At 49.6% G+C, this 15,864-nt stretch overlaps 1 protein-coding gene across 3 annotated transcripts in view; it reads right to left on the minus strand.

Annotated features, from left to right (window-relative positions):
- Nucleotides 1–15,864, minus strand: part of LOC111156281 (sorting nexin 29) — a 475,698-nt gene that overhangs the window by 148,378 nt on the left and 311,456 nt on the right. For all 3 annotated transcript variants that reach the window (XM_022517058.1, XM_022517057.1, XM_022517059.1), the window contains one exon: nt 14,452–14,568. In XM_022517058.1, coding sequence (XP_022372766.1) covers nt 14,452–14,568 — 117 coding nt within the window. The remainder of the gene's footprint in view (nt 1–14,451; nt 14,569–15,864) is intronic.

Below are 15,864 nucleotides of genomic sequence, written 5' to 3' on the forward strand. Positions count from 1 at the left end.
CCACCGGAAATGACCCTGCCCAACAGCAGGTCCACAGGCCCCCACCGTGGGGAGTGTGGATCCGAGGACCACGCCGGAGCTCCTCCCTGGGCAGTCCTCCCCAGGGGGCTCCTCACAAGATCACAGGATCTCTGAGCCTCAGACACCCCTGGGTCATGGGGTGGGTGTCTCACACGGGATTCCCTCCACAATACAGACAGAGGGCCCAGGGGACAGCCCAGGGCCCATTGTTGCCAGTGCCCCAGGGAGCCCCTGACACCCAGGGAATGCGGACATGCTTCCAGGGAACCCATCAACGAGGAGTCACCTACACTGGATCGGGGGGATGGGCACAACCGAGACCAGCGGGCAGGGGAGGGGCCGTGTTCTCCATGCCAGCCCGGGACGGAGGGGGCCCGTCTCCTCCAGCCAGCCCCGGCTCTCCCAACAACTATTTCTCCAACAAAGCTCTGGCTTCTTCTGACAGCCCCCAAGGAAAGCACGAGTTCTCTCTGTGACGGACGAAAAATCTCATACTCAAATTGGAAACCGTTTAAATCGAGACATCAGGAAAATCAGGGGCGGGAGACATATGATAGCTCCTTACACATGACAGCAAATAAAAAAAGAAAACAGCAATGTTGATCGTCTTCTGACACCGACATGCGTGGTCCCTCACTGGCGTCTGGAACCGGCACAGACTGTGTAGTGTCGGTCACGTTCACCCAGTATTTTCTGAGCACCCATGCACAGGACGCTCCAGGGAGAAGTGGGAACGCCCAGTCATTCGTGCAGCAAGTGTCCCACAGTCTGCACCTGGCACTGGGGACACAGGCGAGCATAAAAGGATGAAGGAGGGAGACGGCACACCAGCACCTCCATGCCAACTAGCGGTCAGTGCTGGGAAGAAGAAAGCACGGGGGTGCTATTTTATGGGAGCAGGATGAGACGGTATCTGACCCCCTACTGTGGATAATTAAGACGCAGTAGCTCATCTAATTTAAACCTCATACAACTCTCTCTGGTGGGCGCCCCCAGTCCCATTTCCAGACGAGCATGTGAAGACTGGAAAAGGACGCTGCTTGCCTACCCCGTCACTTCCTGGTCACAAGCACTTGGCGACAATACCTCTTGTACTGGTGCCTTGGTTTCCTCGTCCCTAAAATGGACACGAGAGTACCTACCTTCGTGGGCTGACTGCCGCACATGAAATACTTAGGAAAGAATCTGGTATATATTAAGTACTCAATAAATGTTACCTACTGTTGTAGGCTGGAGTATAACTGCCACTCCTTTTTTTTTTTTTTAAGGACTTCTTTATCTGATGCCAAAGTAGGAAGACACTCCCCACCAAACCGGTGCATAATACGTATAAAGGAACCATGCTAACTACGCCAGCATTCCCTCTGCCTAGCAGGCCCGTCCTCCTGACCAACTCCTACTCATCCTTCAAACCCCAACTCCAACATTTCCCCTCTGAAGCCCTCCCTACCAGCCCCATCAATCACTTAACTCACCACTATGCTACTACCATGGCCTTTCTACAGAACTCCATCTTTTGTTCATGCATTCATTCAACCAATGTGTCTCGGGAGCCAACCACCTGTCAAACATCATCATACTCCATCACAAATACTTGTGAGCTGTCTCTGGGTCCCCTCCATGGCACAACCAACTTGTGTCCAGTGGCAGAAAATTTAACTGGGTTGAGTTCAACAGGACCAACTCATAAACGCAGGAGGGCACCAGAAAGGCAGACACACAATTGGTGGCCCGGTGGGGAAAGAAGGATTATAGGAATTCAGAGGCAGTCACGGATAAAAACAACTCAGTCCTGACAGAGCCACAAAGGGCTGGAAAACAAGTTGGACCCCCAGGGAAAGATTTAGAAGAGAGGGAAGGAAAGAGACGCCAACTCATGTTCATGAGTGGAGAAAGCCATGTCTCAGCCAGATGTCAGAAATAGAGAAGCTTCTGTATATACCTCTGTCTTTGTGTAAACGCATTGTGCATCTGGAAGGACAGAGACCAAACCACTTCGTAGGAAAGATCTCTAGGAGAGGGACACTTGTATTTTGTCCTCTCTTCAACATACGGTTTATGTCTGTATTATTTCATTTCTTTCCCAAATATATTCTTGTTTATGTAAGTTAGAAAAAAATTAGAAGCATGTCTTCTGAAAGACAGAAGGTGGAGAAGCAAGGCAGGGCACAGAGTCTGAAGAGCAGGTGCACATAAATGCAGGGGCAGAGCTCCGTGAGCCAAGAGCCAACAGTCAGAGGCGAGGAAGGAGGTGAGAGTCAGGTGCTGCTTCAGCATCTGCCAGATTCTTTTTACAACAAAGCTGAAAGAGACATCAGCACCGTATCAGGGTGCTGGGCGTGACAGATGGTCGTGGGCCTTGCTGTGATGGAAGGGAGATGATGCCCAGGAGAGGTGCACACACTCATGCTGTCAAAGGGAGGGATACTCCCAGGACAGCCGGAAGATAAGAAAACCACTTTCCCAAGGGGAAAAAAAATCCAAGGGGGTACTTGGGCTTTTCCAATGTCATCAGAAACTTCGGCCGAGTCAGATCTTCAATGTCCAACTGACAACACAAGGCACACCTCAAACCACAACCACCCTTATTGGTGTGCACAAGTTTTTGAGTATCTGGTAGAAAACCATTTGAATCCTGGTGGATAAGATCGTTTTCCTGCAAAGTAGGAACAGCCACTCTGCAGTCCCCATGGCAAAGGGGCTCAGGAACGTGGTGGGCAAGACCAAGATGGTGCCTGTCCTTCAAGAAGAGGTCATTTCCAGAAGAACAGACTAACGGAGCCAGCAGTTCCACTTTTTTCAAATTCATCAGGGATCCCTTTAACCAAGATGCATCTGTTCCAATCCAATCACATAATCTGCTGGTATCCCAGAAGAGAGACACCACAACCTATCTGGGCAAAAAATACTCTCGATCCCACAAACCAACCAGCCAGGGACTCAATTTCCATGAAACCTACAACAAAAACAGTATTTTGTTTTTCTGGAAGAACATAAATCTACTTGAATAAGATGGGGAAAGTTTTCCGAGGAAACCGTAAGGTCATTCTGATACCTAGATGCCCCTGAGTTAAAACTGCTTACTGCCCAACGCAGCAGTCCTGAGTTTATAAAGGGCCAGGAGACAAGAAAAGGAGATGGGCCTTTATTTAAAAAAAAAAAAAAAGAAAAGAAAAAGAAAAAGGAAAGAAAGAAAAAAAGAAAGAGATTATAAAAATTGAGAAGAAGGTTTTTTAAAAAAAGGAGAAAGTCACATGCAATTGGAAGGGAAGTTAGAACTAATCAGAAGCACAGAGGAAAATTTATTAAATTAAGGAATAAGTCCATATAATTTATCTAGTTACAGGGTCTGTACAAGTATTATCATGTGGTTAGGTATCCTTAGAAATACTGTATGTGTTAATTTAGCAGAAACAGATTAAGTTAGGAATCAATGGATACATCTTGATGGGAAAGACTAGAAAGACACGGGAGTGACAGAACGGAACAGGTCAGAGCTGTGTACATTTCAAGGATGACAAAAAGCGGTCCAGACAGTGCTACGGTCTGACCACATGGGACAGAAGTCCCGGCCCAGACCCACGTCCACAGATCAATCACAGCACCCCACTGAGTGCCTTGACCACAGGAACACCTCTTCCATGCTAATGACATCACACTGAGAAACCTACGAGCCAATAAAACACACAATGGTCGGGAATAAAGCAACACAGGGTCTGCAGGTTGCTACCCCTCACCCCCGGGAGAAGCACGAGTGTAGCCTGGGAGCAGCTTCCATGGAAGGCGGAGTGAGATCACAGCTACCTCAAGACATAAATAAGAACGGGCACTGCAGGCACCAATACCGTGTGCGGTCTTGAGCACGGGACTTTGGTTCGCCCAAACATGAGCATCCGGGTCACGTGAAAACCAACATGGAAGAACGGGCTCACCTCAGGAAGGGCTTGGTGGTAAATAAAAGAGGGCACAGGTCCCGTGGGCGCCAGAGCATCCTGGCTACCACTGCCTGCCCTGCCTCCTGACCTTGGCTTCTCTTCCTTCAGAATCAGGGCCAGGAAAGGTACCCGGTTATGCCATCTAGACCTCGATCTCCAACCAAACCACAAAGCAGTCAAATCACAGAGATGCAAATCAGGTAAAACAGATTCTCGTCTTTGACCTTCCCAAGGGCAGAGCCCACATCTTGCGTGCCCGCCGCAGCCCTGCCACGTGGCCACATTCTGTGTAAGCCAGCCACACGGCACATGAGCAACCGACAAGCAGCCTAAGCCAGGGCCGCCAATCCCCCTCCCGACGCACAGCTGAAATCATCACAGAGCACGAGGTGTATCGATCTGGACTGTTCTGTACCTCGCCGGTGTTTCCTATTCGCATCGGTAAGAGACCCGCTTTGGGGCAAAAGCTTGCACCTGCTGCATTTGCCAAGAGACACAAAACTCTCGTCTTCATGAAAATGTATTTTCAAAGTTCTGCACCCATAAGCCCTGGGTAGCCAGGCGCTAACTGCCTGAACCATCAGCTGGAGCCTCTGGGGGCTCCCCCATGAAACCCAACCACCCATGGGGACAAGCAAGCCAGCCACGATGCAGGGCCCAGCGTTTAACCCCGGCACGTTGGGGGGAGACAGACGGGCCCTCTGGAAGGCCCTCTGCTTTAAGAGCAAGGAGCGCGTGTTCACTCAGGGCATTTGCCTATGGACAGAGATGCTGGGCTCCAAGAGGGGCTTTTATTCTGGGGCCCAGAGAGGTCTAAAGCAGGTTCTGCAAGCATCTTTCTAGATGATTTTGTGTCAAAAAACTAACATTTCTAAGCTAAGCCTCTATGTGAGACATATTTTTAGTAGCCTCTCTTAAATGGCACTTTTAAAAATAATCTCCTTCAAGACGGTAGACGATTAAAACACTGATGGTCCAAGTACTGAATTTAAAAGCCTCTTATAATTTGGGACACGATGTTTAGAGCTGCTGTGGGGCTGCAGACAATTTGGTACTTGATCATTAGATATTCTGCAAGTGCCACCCAGCTGAAAAATATATTTCTTATTAAGCTTCTCTACTTAAATAGCATCAGCCCCCAAATGAGATCACTCCCTCTGAAGGCTTTAACGATACCAAGAAAGTCCCAGGAAGCATTTCATTTCAAAGTATGCCATATTAAAAAACTTCGGATGAGTTTTTTTTTTCCATCCATCTCGCCCCTGAATTTTAAATTGCTTGTCTTCCTCTCCCACTGGCTCAGTCATTTCCACAGTAGAGGAAGGTGTCCTGTGGAAACACCAAGCAGCTTAGAGCAAGGATTAAGAGCAAGTCTGTTATCCAGCAGGAGCCAGGAAGGCACCTTAATGGATAATCAAGGTTCCTGGTTAACAGTGTTACCATGGAAACCACAGGCACACGGTCAGATTTACACACCACATGCACCAGGAGTGACACCGTGCACAAGCCCAAGAAGAGGGAGAGGAACACGGGGCCCCTGTCTCAGAGAAGCTAGCGGTCTCCAGGTGAAACAAAGTTCAGCACAAAGTGGTAAGAGAGCGTGACAAATGCTGGCGCCCCAAGAGCCATGGAAAGACCGATTAGGGGCTCAACAGGGGCTTGGGAGGGGAGCAACCAGGGAGAGCTCACACAGGCTCTCAGGGAACTTGATCCTAAGGCAAGTTCCTTCACGGGGGCCCTGGGCAAACCACACCGGTTGGCCGAGGAAGAGGAAGTGGAATGTTTGTCAAGACGGCTGCGACGGACAGCGAGCTTCTCCACGCGGCACAGCAACGTGAGTGCTCACGGGAGGAGAACACGTGGGAAGGAGCAGGGAAGGCAGAGACAGCTCGAGCCAGCTGCAGACAAAGGTTCAGGCATGGGCACAAGACAGGCAGGCAGACAGAGACCAAGGCACACATGGGAAGAGGCAGAGAAAGACAGCTGCAGAAAAAGGCAGAGGCCGAGGGACAAAGAGAGGAGCGGAGAGGGAGAAGCCGGCAGAGCAGCAGACACAGGCACAGGAATGGAGAGAGAGAAGCACAACGGACAGAAGAAGGAACAGAGAGAGGGGGGCTGGAGAAGAAACGGAAAGAACAGGAGAGCAAGAGCGAGGACCACCTGCTCTTGGAGGGCCAGGTGGAAGAGGCCGTGGGTGCCCGGGCTACGGTGCAGCTCACGTGGCCGAGGGCCCGGCCAGCTGGGGATACGTGGAAGGCAAGTTGGAGCCAGCCCGCTGCACCCCACTGCCACACGGCGTCATCGCCTCCCCTCCAGCCCCTGGAGACTCCTTGCCTGGGGAAGTCCCATGAGACAAACCATGCGTCCATGATCCCCTCGCTAACTACTATGTGGGTAAAGTGGCCCTAACCTTCCCAAATGCATTCCTCCAAAAACATCTTGGCAAAGATGCTCCTTGGGGAGATAATGCTAGGAAATAACGCATATAGCGCATGTTCTGTCTACCCCCTTTGGAGAGCTAGGAGGCCCCATGGTGAGAAGTGCTACAGCAGAGAAACCCATGGAACACGCTCTAGGCTAACATTTTTCAAGGTAATTCCATCACCATGCCCCCCTTTCCTATAGGCACCAACTCTGCACACCCTCTGAATCATTGTTCTACTTTTGGGAAACTGCCTCCTCTCGATTCCAAGTTTCCAAAAGAGCCCTTTTGATATCAGGATAAACGGATTAGGAGGCTTAAAAAAAGAAAACCACTTTGATGTACAAAGTGAGACGGGGAGACAAGAAAGGGAGAGATCCATTTTGCAGGAAGGCAGTGGCAATATGTGAGACCTTCAACCACAGAGGAATGGGCAGTCTTTAAAATCACCCAGTGTGCTGGCCTAGAGCACAACAGACACTACATTTTGTTTGAAACGAACAAAAGGAAAAAAGTAAAATAAAATAAAAGAGTAAGTGGCATGGTATTTAAAAAATGACAAAGGATGGGATCCACATTTGGGGCTACCACGGAGCCACGTGCCCAGGGCTGAGTCATGATACCTCTCTGCCCACACCAGCCCCCCCACCCCGCCCGCTGCTGTTAGCTGGGCGGAAAACCTGCACCTCTCTGGCGCAGAGGATACAAATGCACGGGAACACCAAGCACAAGGTCAATGGCTAACAAAGGGGGAGTCCCCTCTCCAAACAGACAGAGAGGGTACGGGTAAGAGTGCAGTAATGGGGTGCAGGTGGCGGGGGAGAGGGGGAACGGGGCAGTGACGTCACACACCTGGAGTCAGACCCCACAGTCATTTCTTCCGCCTCAGGGGAGAGGATCCAATTTAAGGGTGCTTGGGACAGAGAAACAGAGACCCACCGTGGGGGCAGAATAAAGAGGAATCCAGCTTCAATTATGTAAAGTGAGACCAAGTTTGCTTCCCGAGCGGGGACAAACTTGCAGGTAATGAGTCGCTTGGCCTTCAGCTCTCCCCGCTGAGGACTTTAATTGACCTCCCTGCCTTACAATCTTACAAAGTTCTATTTCTCTGTCTCCATTTATTATTCAAAACAGGAGCTGTGCTCCCAGAGAATTCTCAGGGCTGTAATCAAATCCTGCTAAAGGGAAAAAAAGAAAAGAAAGAGAGAAAAAACTCCGGCACTCATTCACATCTTACACCAGAGGGGGAGAAAGAATAATGAGCAGAGTCCTAAAAATACTTACATTCAAAAAAAGAAAATGAAAAAACTTCAACCCCTAATCCCAAACTCATTCTTAAAATAAGTGACTTGGCTTAGAAGTCTGTAATATCACAAAACGATAGCGCTGAGAGCAACCATGTCCCTGGCTCCTATCTTTGCAAAAAATGATTTGGTCCATGCAGTGCTCTCGGGCTCTGCGCGGATGAAAGTTCTCGCGCAGCAGCGAGCTGTCACGGAGAACCTACTGGGTGTGCCGTGCCGCCAGGCGCTGTGCACTCGGAGATGAAAACACCCGGGCCCTGCCCCAGTGGTCTCCGGCTCAGTCACCCAGGGGTGCCACATTACTCCCCACTTCAGAGAAGAGCAAACGGGAGTTTCCAAATAAAGCTGACTCCGTGCTGCCCCTGAGGCCCTCCAACACCCGGGTGGTGTGGGAGGAAGTCTAACCAGGGGGCAGCAGAGAGCCAGACCCCATGGAAATGAAGGGAGGAGAGGCTGAGATTCCCTAACACATGCCTCTCACGAAGAGAAGCCTCCAGAACTGAAACCCAGCTTCCAACTTCCTCTGTCTTTGGCCCCTACTGTTTGACTCTAGGGAGCTAAGCAGAAGGGCCCTGAGGCAATGATGACAAGGTCAAGGTGTCCTCTGGGGCTCACTGACCAAACGGCATGCCGTTCCCAGAGCCTTCAGGCCCTTAATGACCACTTTCCTCTCTCCTCCCTGTGGCCATCACAACCTGCCTGCAGGAAAGGATGACAGTCAGGGCCGCCTCTGTGTGAAGGGACGTCACTGCCCTGAAGGGTATTCAGACTCGAAGCAAAAGGAGGGTGGCCTGGCAGAAAGAAAGTAAGCGTGCATGTCAAAGGGGCCCAGGAAAAATCTGGATTCGACCACCTCCTACCTGCAACTTTCATTCATTCGCCCAATTCTCTACTCAGTGAGCCAGCCCACCTTACCTTGCGCCCAGCACAGGAATTACTGGGCCTCAAAGGGCACAGGAGACAGAGAATTTGCTCTCATGGAGCAGAGAAGACAGGTAATAATCAATGTGGTATACCATAATGAGGCATGGGGGGGCCCTCAACCCTTCTGTCTCATCTGCCATATAGTTTTCTTTTAGACTTTATTTATTTTTGCCAGAGAGAGAAAGAGAGAGAGAAAACACACAAGCAGGGGGAGTGGCAGGCAGAGAGAGGAGGAGGTTCCAAGCCCGATGCGGGACTCCATCCCAGGACCCTGAGATCATGACCTGAGCTGAAGGCAGACACTTAGCCCACTGAGCCACCCGGTGTCCCCCAGTTACCATATTTATAAAAGACAGTAACACCCCCACTTGTCACAGGCTTCTCTTCACCAAAATTAAGTGACAGAATGAGCGTGAAGACCCAGTGCACACCTGACACACTGTCAGGAACTTGATAAATCGTGAGCTGGCGATGGATGCTGGCTCCCCCACCGCCCCACCGAAGGGTTTCCTCCAATAGGTGGAGGAGAATGGAAGGTGGTGATCATCCTCTCCAGGGCCCTGGAAATCTCCCAAGGCACGATCTCTGGGGCTTCACCCAGCTGAGCGGAGTCCCACGGGCTGCCAGACAACCTTCTAATCCAAATGCAGGATTTCACAAGAATGTCATGCTCCCCGTTATCATAAAAATAAGATTGAGAAACTCAGTATCCATCAACAGGGGTCTGGTTAAATAAATTACGGGATTGCCAGTTCAAAGGAACACAGTGTGGCTCTTTAAAACAATGAGGTGGACCTGTATGTAAAATAAAATAAAAAGATGTCTTAACTACATTGTTAATTGGAGGTGGAGGGGGGAGTCGTATTCCAAACAGTGAATAGAACAGGCAACTAGTTACTAAAACATCTGGGAGCGTGTATACAACTCACTCTAGCATCCCTCATTTCTGGAAAGACAAACCCAACACTAGGGGTCATTATTGGCTCTCGGGGGAACGCCGGGGGGCCAGCGATAGGAGAGAGATTCACGCACTTTTCATGACAAGCTCTTTTAGGTTACTTGCCTTTTTAGCACGGGTCTACCAGGATTTGTCAAGTGTCCAAAATTCTCCAAGTTGCAATTGTTTAAAGGAAACTCCAGTCTTAGAAGGCACACAGATCTGTCAGCTCTCACTGTAGGACCTTGGCTGAGTTAATCCGTATCAGAGCCTCAGTTTTCTCTTACCCGAGAGAGTATCATACTAGTAATCACCACTAGCGTCACCGAGATTAAATGGAGCACTAAAACCTTAAAAGTATTTCAATTTGGGGCAGAGGTCAATACATGCAACCTATTAAAACAGGAGTTGTTGACTTAGAACTGCTGGTTCACTGTTTTCATCGCCCGCAAGGAGAATGCCGTACTGAAGGCACTTTCTGGAAACGCACCTGCCCGGAGTCACTGACCTTCCTCCAGCAGAGAGGACACACAGGCACTCCTCCAGGATCCACACTGAACCCATCCTCAGGAACGGGACCAGTCCTTGGTCCTCACCTGCCAACAAGTCCCTCTCTGGTAAGGCGGGCCTTGGAATATGCCGGGAGGCAGACACACAGGAGCCACTTGCCTGCCCCCCACACCAGGTCCGCTCACAGTCCGAAACACAAGTCAGCACAGCGAGTTCCCCGTTCCTGCCGCCCCACTGTCCCTTCTCAGCGAGGGGCCACAGATGGCAGGAAAGTGAGAAGCCACACTGCCCACGTCTGTTACATGAGACACAGCTGGAAAGGACACAGAGAGGGGCCCTCGGGACCTTGCCTGGCAGGGCAATGGGTAACCCAAGGGAACCCACCCATACCTGTTCTCCCCATCCCCCCAGAGCCGGTAGAACTGGAGAAAGAAAACAGACTTTGTGGACAAGCAGGGTTTGACTCCAGCTCCATAATCTGTCTGGAAGATTCGGGACCTCTCCAAGCCTCAGTCAAGCTTTAAGACGAAGATGAAATAACTCCCACGGAGGGTTCTTCCTAAGGGTACTTAGGCAATGTGCTTCCTTCTTAGGAAGATGCGTTTCTCCCTAATGAAAGAAATCCACAAAGCTCTTGTACACACTTTGGACATGTGAGGGGTGACAGAAACCAACTCAGCCGGGGACTGCACTGCAGGGCCGTAAGCACAGGCGGTGACAAGTCACATGCTGATGTCACATAAAGGAAGTACACACCACCACCTGTGAGGGCAAGGTACCCCCACCCCCCGCCCAAAATACCTGACTCGCATCCAGATTCTACAGCTAATGAGCAATTCAAAAGAAAGGCAAAGGACAGAGGAACATGGTAAGGATTACCATGGGGCTGCAGCCAACAAAATACTAAATAGGAAAACAGTTCAAAAGGCCAGGTTTTTCAATATTAGCAGAAACGGAAGGAGGACATGGAGGGTACAGTACCAATTAGGAAGCTAAAAAGACCTATCACCCAACTGCACTGTTTGCACGGCGCTAAGACCCCGACGAGCGCAGATAAAATATTTTTTGAGACAAATGAAGAACACCAAACACTGATGGGACATTTGAGAATATTAAGGAATCATCGTTAACTTTTTAGGTAGGATGATGGTACTATAAATATCTTTTAGTGATAAATACTGAAATATTTGTGATGAAATAATATAACTTGGATATGCGTCCCAATAATCTGAGATGGGAAGGGACTGACCTCAGTAAGAATGAGTCAGGAACGACCCGGAGTTGATTACTGCCAGAGCTGAGTGGTGAAATGATGATGGCATTTCATTTAATGATTCTCTCCTTTTCCACAGGCTTAAAACGTCCCCCTTTTATTAAAAGGCTGCAAGTAGGGGCGCCTGGGTGGCTCAGTGGGTTAAAGCCTCTGCCTTCGGCTCTGGTCGTGATCCCAGGGTCCTGGGATCGAGCCCCATGTCGGGCTCTCTGCTTGGCAGGGAGCCTGCTTCCCTTTCTCTCTCTCTGCCTGCCTCTCTGCCTACTTGTGATCTGTCTGTCAAATAAATAAATAAATAATCTTAAAAAAAAAAAAAAAAAGGCTGCAAGTAAGCCATAGGCTGGTAGGGAATATTCAAAACATGCATAAATGAAAAGACAGGTAAAAAAACCTCTGGAAATCGGCAAGAAAACACATGCAACCCGACAGGAAACAGGAGCAGGCCGCAAGTCACAGAGGTAGGAACCAAAATAACGAGCTGGCAAACAGCAAGGTGGTCCGCTTCACTCGCGATGAGAGAAACACAAGTTAAAACCCGCCTCACACCCAGAAGTGTTAGTAGGCATGTCTAAGTGTTGGCAGGAACCCCTGCATGCTGACAGAGGAATCAGAAACAGATCTTTAAAAAGAAAAAACAAAAACAAAAAACAAGTAAAGCTCAGTAACGCTTAAAATCCCGTCCCGCGCAGCTCAGCGAGCTCACCCTTGGGCGCAGGTGTCAAGGGAACAGCCACGCAGCAGACACAGAAGTGCTAGTACAGGACTGCCACAATGGGCAAGAGACAGGCAGAGCTCGTGCGCTTCCCAAGAGAAATACCGCCCCAGAGACAGTGATGTTCACAGGAGAATTAAAGGTCCATCCCAGCCCCCTGATGCAAGTGCCAGTCCAAGAAGACACAAGCAACCGCGGGGCGTGAAAAGAAGGCAGTGAGATGCCATCAGCCAGTTCCAGGTGGTGACATGACCCAGGGTCTCCCACAAACACGTGGCAAGAAAGAGAGTGGAAGGAGAGCAAGAGGAGGGCGCGACGCATGGACAGAAACATCAGCGAGTGCTTCGGTTTGTGATGGTGGTGGACAGGGGTTGGAGGAGGGAGCAATGGGACATCAGGGGCAGAGAACAAGCTTCAGGAGACAGGAGGGACGATGCGGGTCACACCTAAGGCCACACCACCTCGCACTGAAGACTGGCTAGGATGTTACATTGCAGCCTCTGTTTTACTCAAGTCAGAACAACTGTGTTAAAATGAAACACAAAACACAAGAGATATAACCAATGACAACACACGTGGATCCTAATTTTTAAGAAACTATAAAAAGTTATGGAACAGTAAGAAGTTTGAGCACAGATATCCGATGGCATAAAAGAATGGAGGGTAATGGAGAGATGGTGATATATTTATGGTTTCTTTTTTTTTTTTTTTTTTTTTTTTTTTAAGATTTTAAGATCTATACAGAGTGGTCTATAGAGGAAGTAATGTCTAGTATCTGAATGAAAACAACAGAGGGGAGAAGCGGGTGCGGTAATACAAACAAGACTGTCACCGAGGACAGCTCTACTTGACAAATATGCATAAGATTCCTTCATCTCTGGGCATCTGACACAGTACACAAGAAACCTTCGAAATGAAGAAGGTATTATAAACTCTAGAAGAGGGTGAAATGCTCTCAGCATCATGGCTTGCAATAGCAAAATTATGTGAACAACCTGACTGTCCATTAAAACGGGACTGGGTTTCAGTTCTCATGGTACTTCCTTCAAGACAGAACTCAAGAGTCAAGGAACTGAATGAACGAGACCGGACCCACCCCCCCACACACCCCCACCCCCGCCGACCATGGGGGTTTGGCCCCGCTGCTCAGGGAACGTCTGGCAATGCCTGGAGACATTCTTGGATGTCATCACGGCGTGGGATGCTACTGGCCTCTAGTGGGTAGAAATCAGGGGTGCTGCTGAACATCTAGAGAAAGCAGAGAACGACCCCCACAAGTGGATGCCTGAAGCTGTGGACGGCCCTGAGCCCTACGTACAACCTGCTTTCTCCTTTATTTGATGCCTATGACAAAGTTTACTTTGTAAATTCGGCACCTAAGAGATCAGCAACAATAGTGAATAGAATAATTTTAACAATATATGTAATGCAAGATGTGAATGCGGCCTGTCTCCAAAATATCTTACTGTCCTCTGTTCTCCCTTCTTGCTCGTGGTAACGTGAGAGGACACAATGCCGACGTGAGGAGATGGAGGTGAGTGACGGAGGCGTTGTCACGTAGCGTTCAGCTAACGATGACCTTCTGACAACTCGTCAGAGGAAGGGTCATCGGCTTCCAGATCGTGGCAAGTGGAACCACAGATATGGGGGACCAGCCTAAGGGGCCCAAAGAATGAAGGGAGTTACAGTGTTAAAATCCTCTACTAGATCTGTGTGAGACAGTCCTCAAACCACAATACTGACTTAAAAACAAGGGTCAGGGAGGTATAAACAGGTAGCATTAGGTCAGTAACGGTTACAACATTAGTAACCATTACGTTAGTACAGGTTACCCAAAAACCAAGACTGTTGCTCAAGGAAATTTATGTAGTGAATATAAAAACAGGAAGGAGGGGACGCCTGGGTGGCTCAGTGGGTTAAGCCACTGCCTTCAGCTCAGGTCATGATCCCAGCGTCCTGGGATCGAGTCCCACATCGGGCTCCTTGCTTGGCAGGGAGCCTGCTTCTCCCTCTGCCTCTGCCTGCCTCTCTGCCTGCCTGTGCTCGCTCACTCTCTCTCCCTCTGTCTCTGATGAATAAATAAATAAAATCTTTAAAAAAAAAAAAAACAGGAAGGAGAAGGCTATACACAGATTTCAGAATATTGACAATGGGACGTGGTGGGGCATGAAACATCGCAAAGGGGAGGCTCCAAACAGAATTGGTATCATCGTGTTTGTTCTTCCCGTTCCGGCCCAAAGCAAACCCAGTGCAGAGAAGGTTAATGCATGCAAAATCTGGATGGTGGGTACATGACAGCTCACTCTTTCAGTCTCCTTGACATTGCCAGCACCGAGCTGGCAAACTTAACAGTGTGACTGGGGAAAACAGGTAGAAGAGCGAGGCTGGGGCCTTCCCAGGTGGGAGCACTCACCGGTCCCCGCAGGTCAATGAGCTCCTGCCTCATCTGGGACACGAGGGCCTCCTTGGCCACCAGGGCCCTGTGCAGGCGCTCGTTGAACTCAATCAGCTCGCCGTGCATCTCCGCCACCTGGAACACACAAGCAAAACACGGTGAGGCTCAGAGGACAGACCCGCGCCCCACCCCCAGGCATGGGTGCCACCTTCTCCAGGGCTGCCACTCATCAGCGAGGCCCCAGGAAGCTGTCCGGGCTGGAGACACAACACTGCTTACCTATGAACTGTGCAAACCTGGCTCTAGGCCGAACATATCTGAGACTGGGTTGATGTGACTACTATAGAACCAATGGTCTGAAGTTCATGGTCAGGAGAGGACCCTACTAGGTCATTTGGGGCCTTCGGTTTTTATCCTTCATGGACACTTCTCTAGCAAAGGCTTTCTTCCTCGTCTGAGTTGTGCCTGCCAAGAATTACTCAGCTAATGGCATGCTTCTGTTCCTCAGGACCTCAGTTCTGAAAACTGGGAACACAGAGCCAGAGCTTCATGGCGATGGTGACAGCGATGGTGACAGAGCCTGCTGCAGCGGCATAATGAGCCCTCGGTCACCGCCTCATCTTTGCCAGGGACATCCCCTCCGAGTGCTCCCCACACCTTCAAGATGCTGCTCCGTGAGGCAGGTGCTAGTACTCCTGCCTTACAGAAGGGCAACGACGTCACAGAGTAGCAGCAGCTAGCTCAAGGTCATACCGCCAATGGACGGCTGATTCCGGGGACCTGGCTCTCAACCACCGGGCCAGACGTCACAATTCTACCCCTTACACCTTGCCCACGTGCAGCCCGCTCAGGCCTGCCGTAAGCCCTCGAATTTGGGCACATTTATTCAATACTTTTGGCTTATCCCAACGAAATAAAAAGAGGCCGGCATAAAGTAGTCTCTCACTGACGTACAAAATGAACCCCAAGTCTTTCCACCTATCAACTTACGGAAAGAACGATGATACCTATATGGGCGAAACAGAGTAATTTCTCTGATTACATGATTGATCTTGTTGTGGCTTAAGATCAAATTCGACTAGAATTTAGTTAAACATTTTGGAGAGATGTGAGATGTCATCTTGCCATGCTCTTTAGGAACCTTGGAAGAATCGTGCGACCATCTTAAAGAGAATCCCTCAAGAATTTAGAGGTCAAGAGAGTCTCCCCAGCCCTGTCCCCCTGCTTTTCCCAAAAGAACACTTCTCCCTTATATTCTATTTGAGACAAACCTAATATCAGACCCTTATAGTAAGTGCTACATATGAAATATAAAACATAATGTCAGAATCAAGAAGGGGTATAGGGAGACGTTTTGTGGGAAAAGAAAGGATCATTAACCTAAGTCTTGGGGCCTCAGGAGGAGTAAAGGGGGGGGCTCCTTTTTTTTTT

The sequence above is a fragment of the Enhydra lutris genome, unplaced genomic scaffold (genome assembly GCF_002288905.1).
Source record: "Enhydra lutris kenyoni isolate GAN:26980312 unplaced genomic scaffold, ASM228890v2 scaffoldscaffold45, whole genome shotgun sequence".
In the NCBI taxonomy this organism is placed as follows: Eukaryota; Metazoa; Chordata; class Mammalia; order Carnivora; family Mustelidae; genus Enhydra; species Enhydra lutris.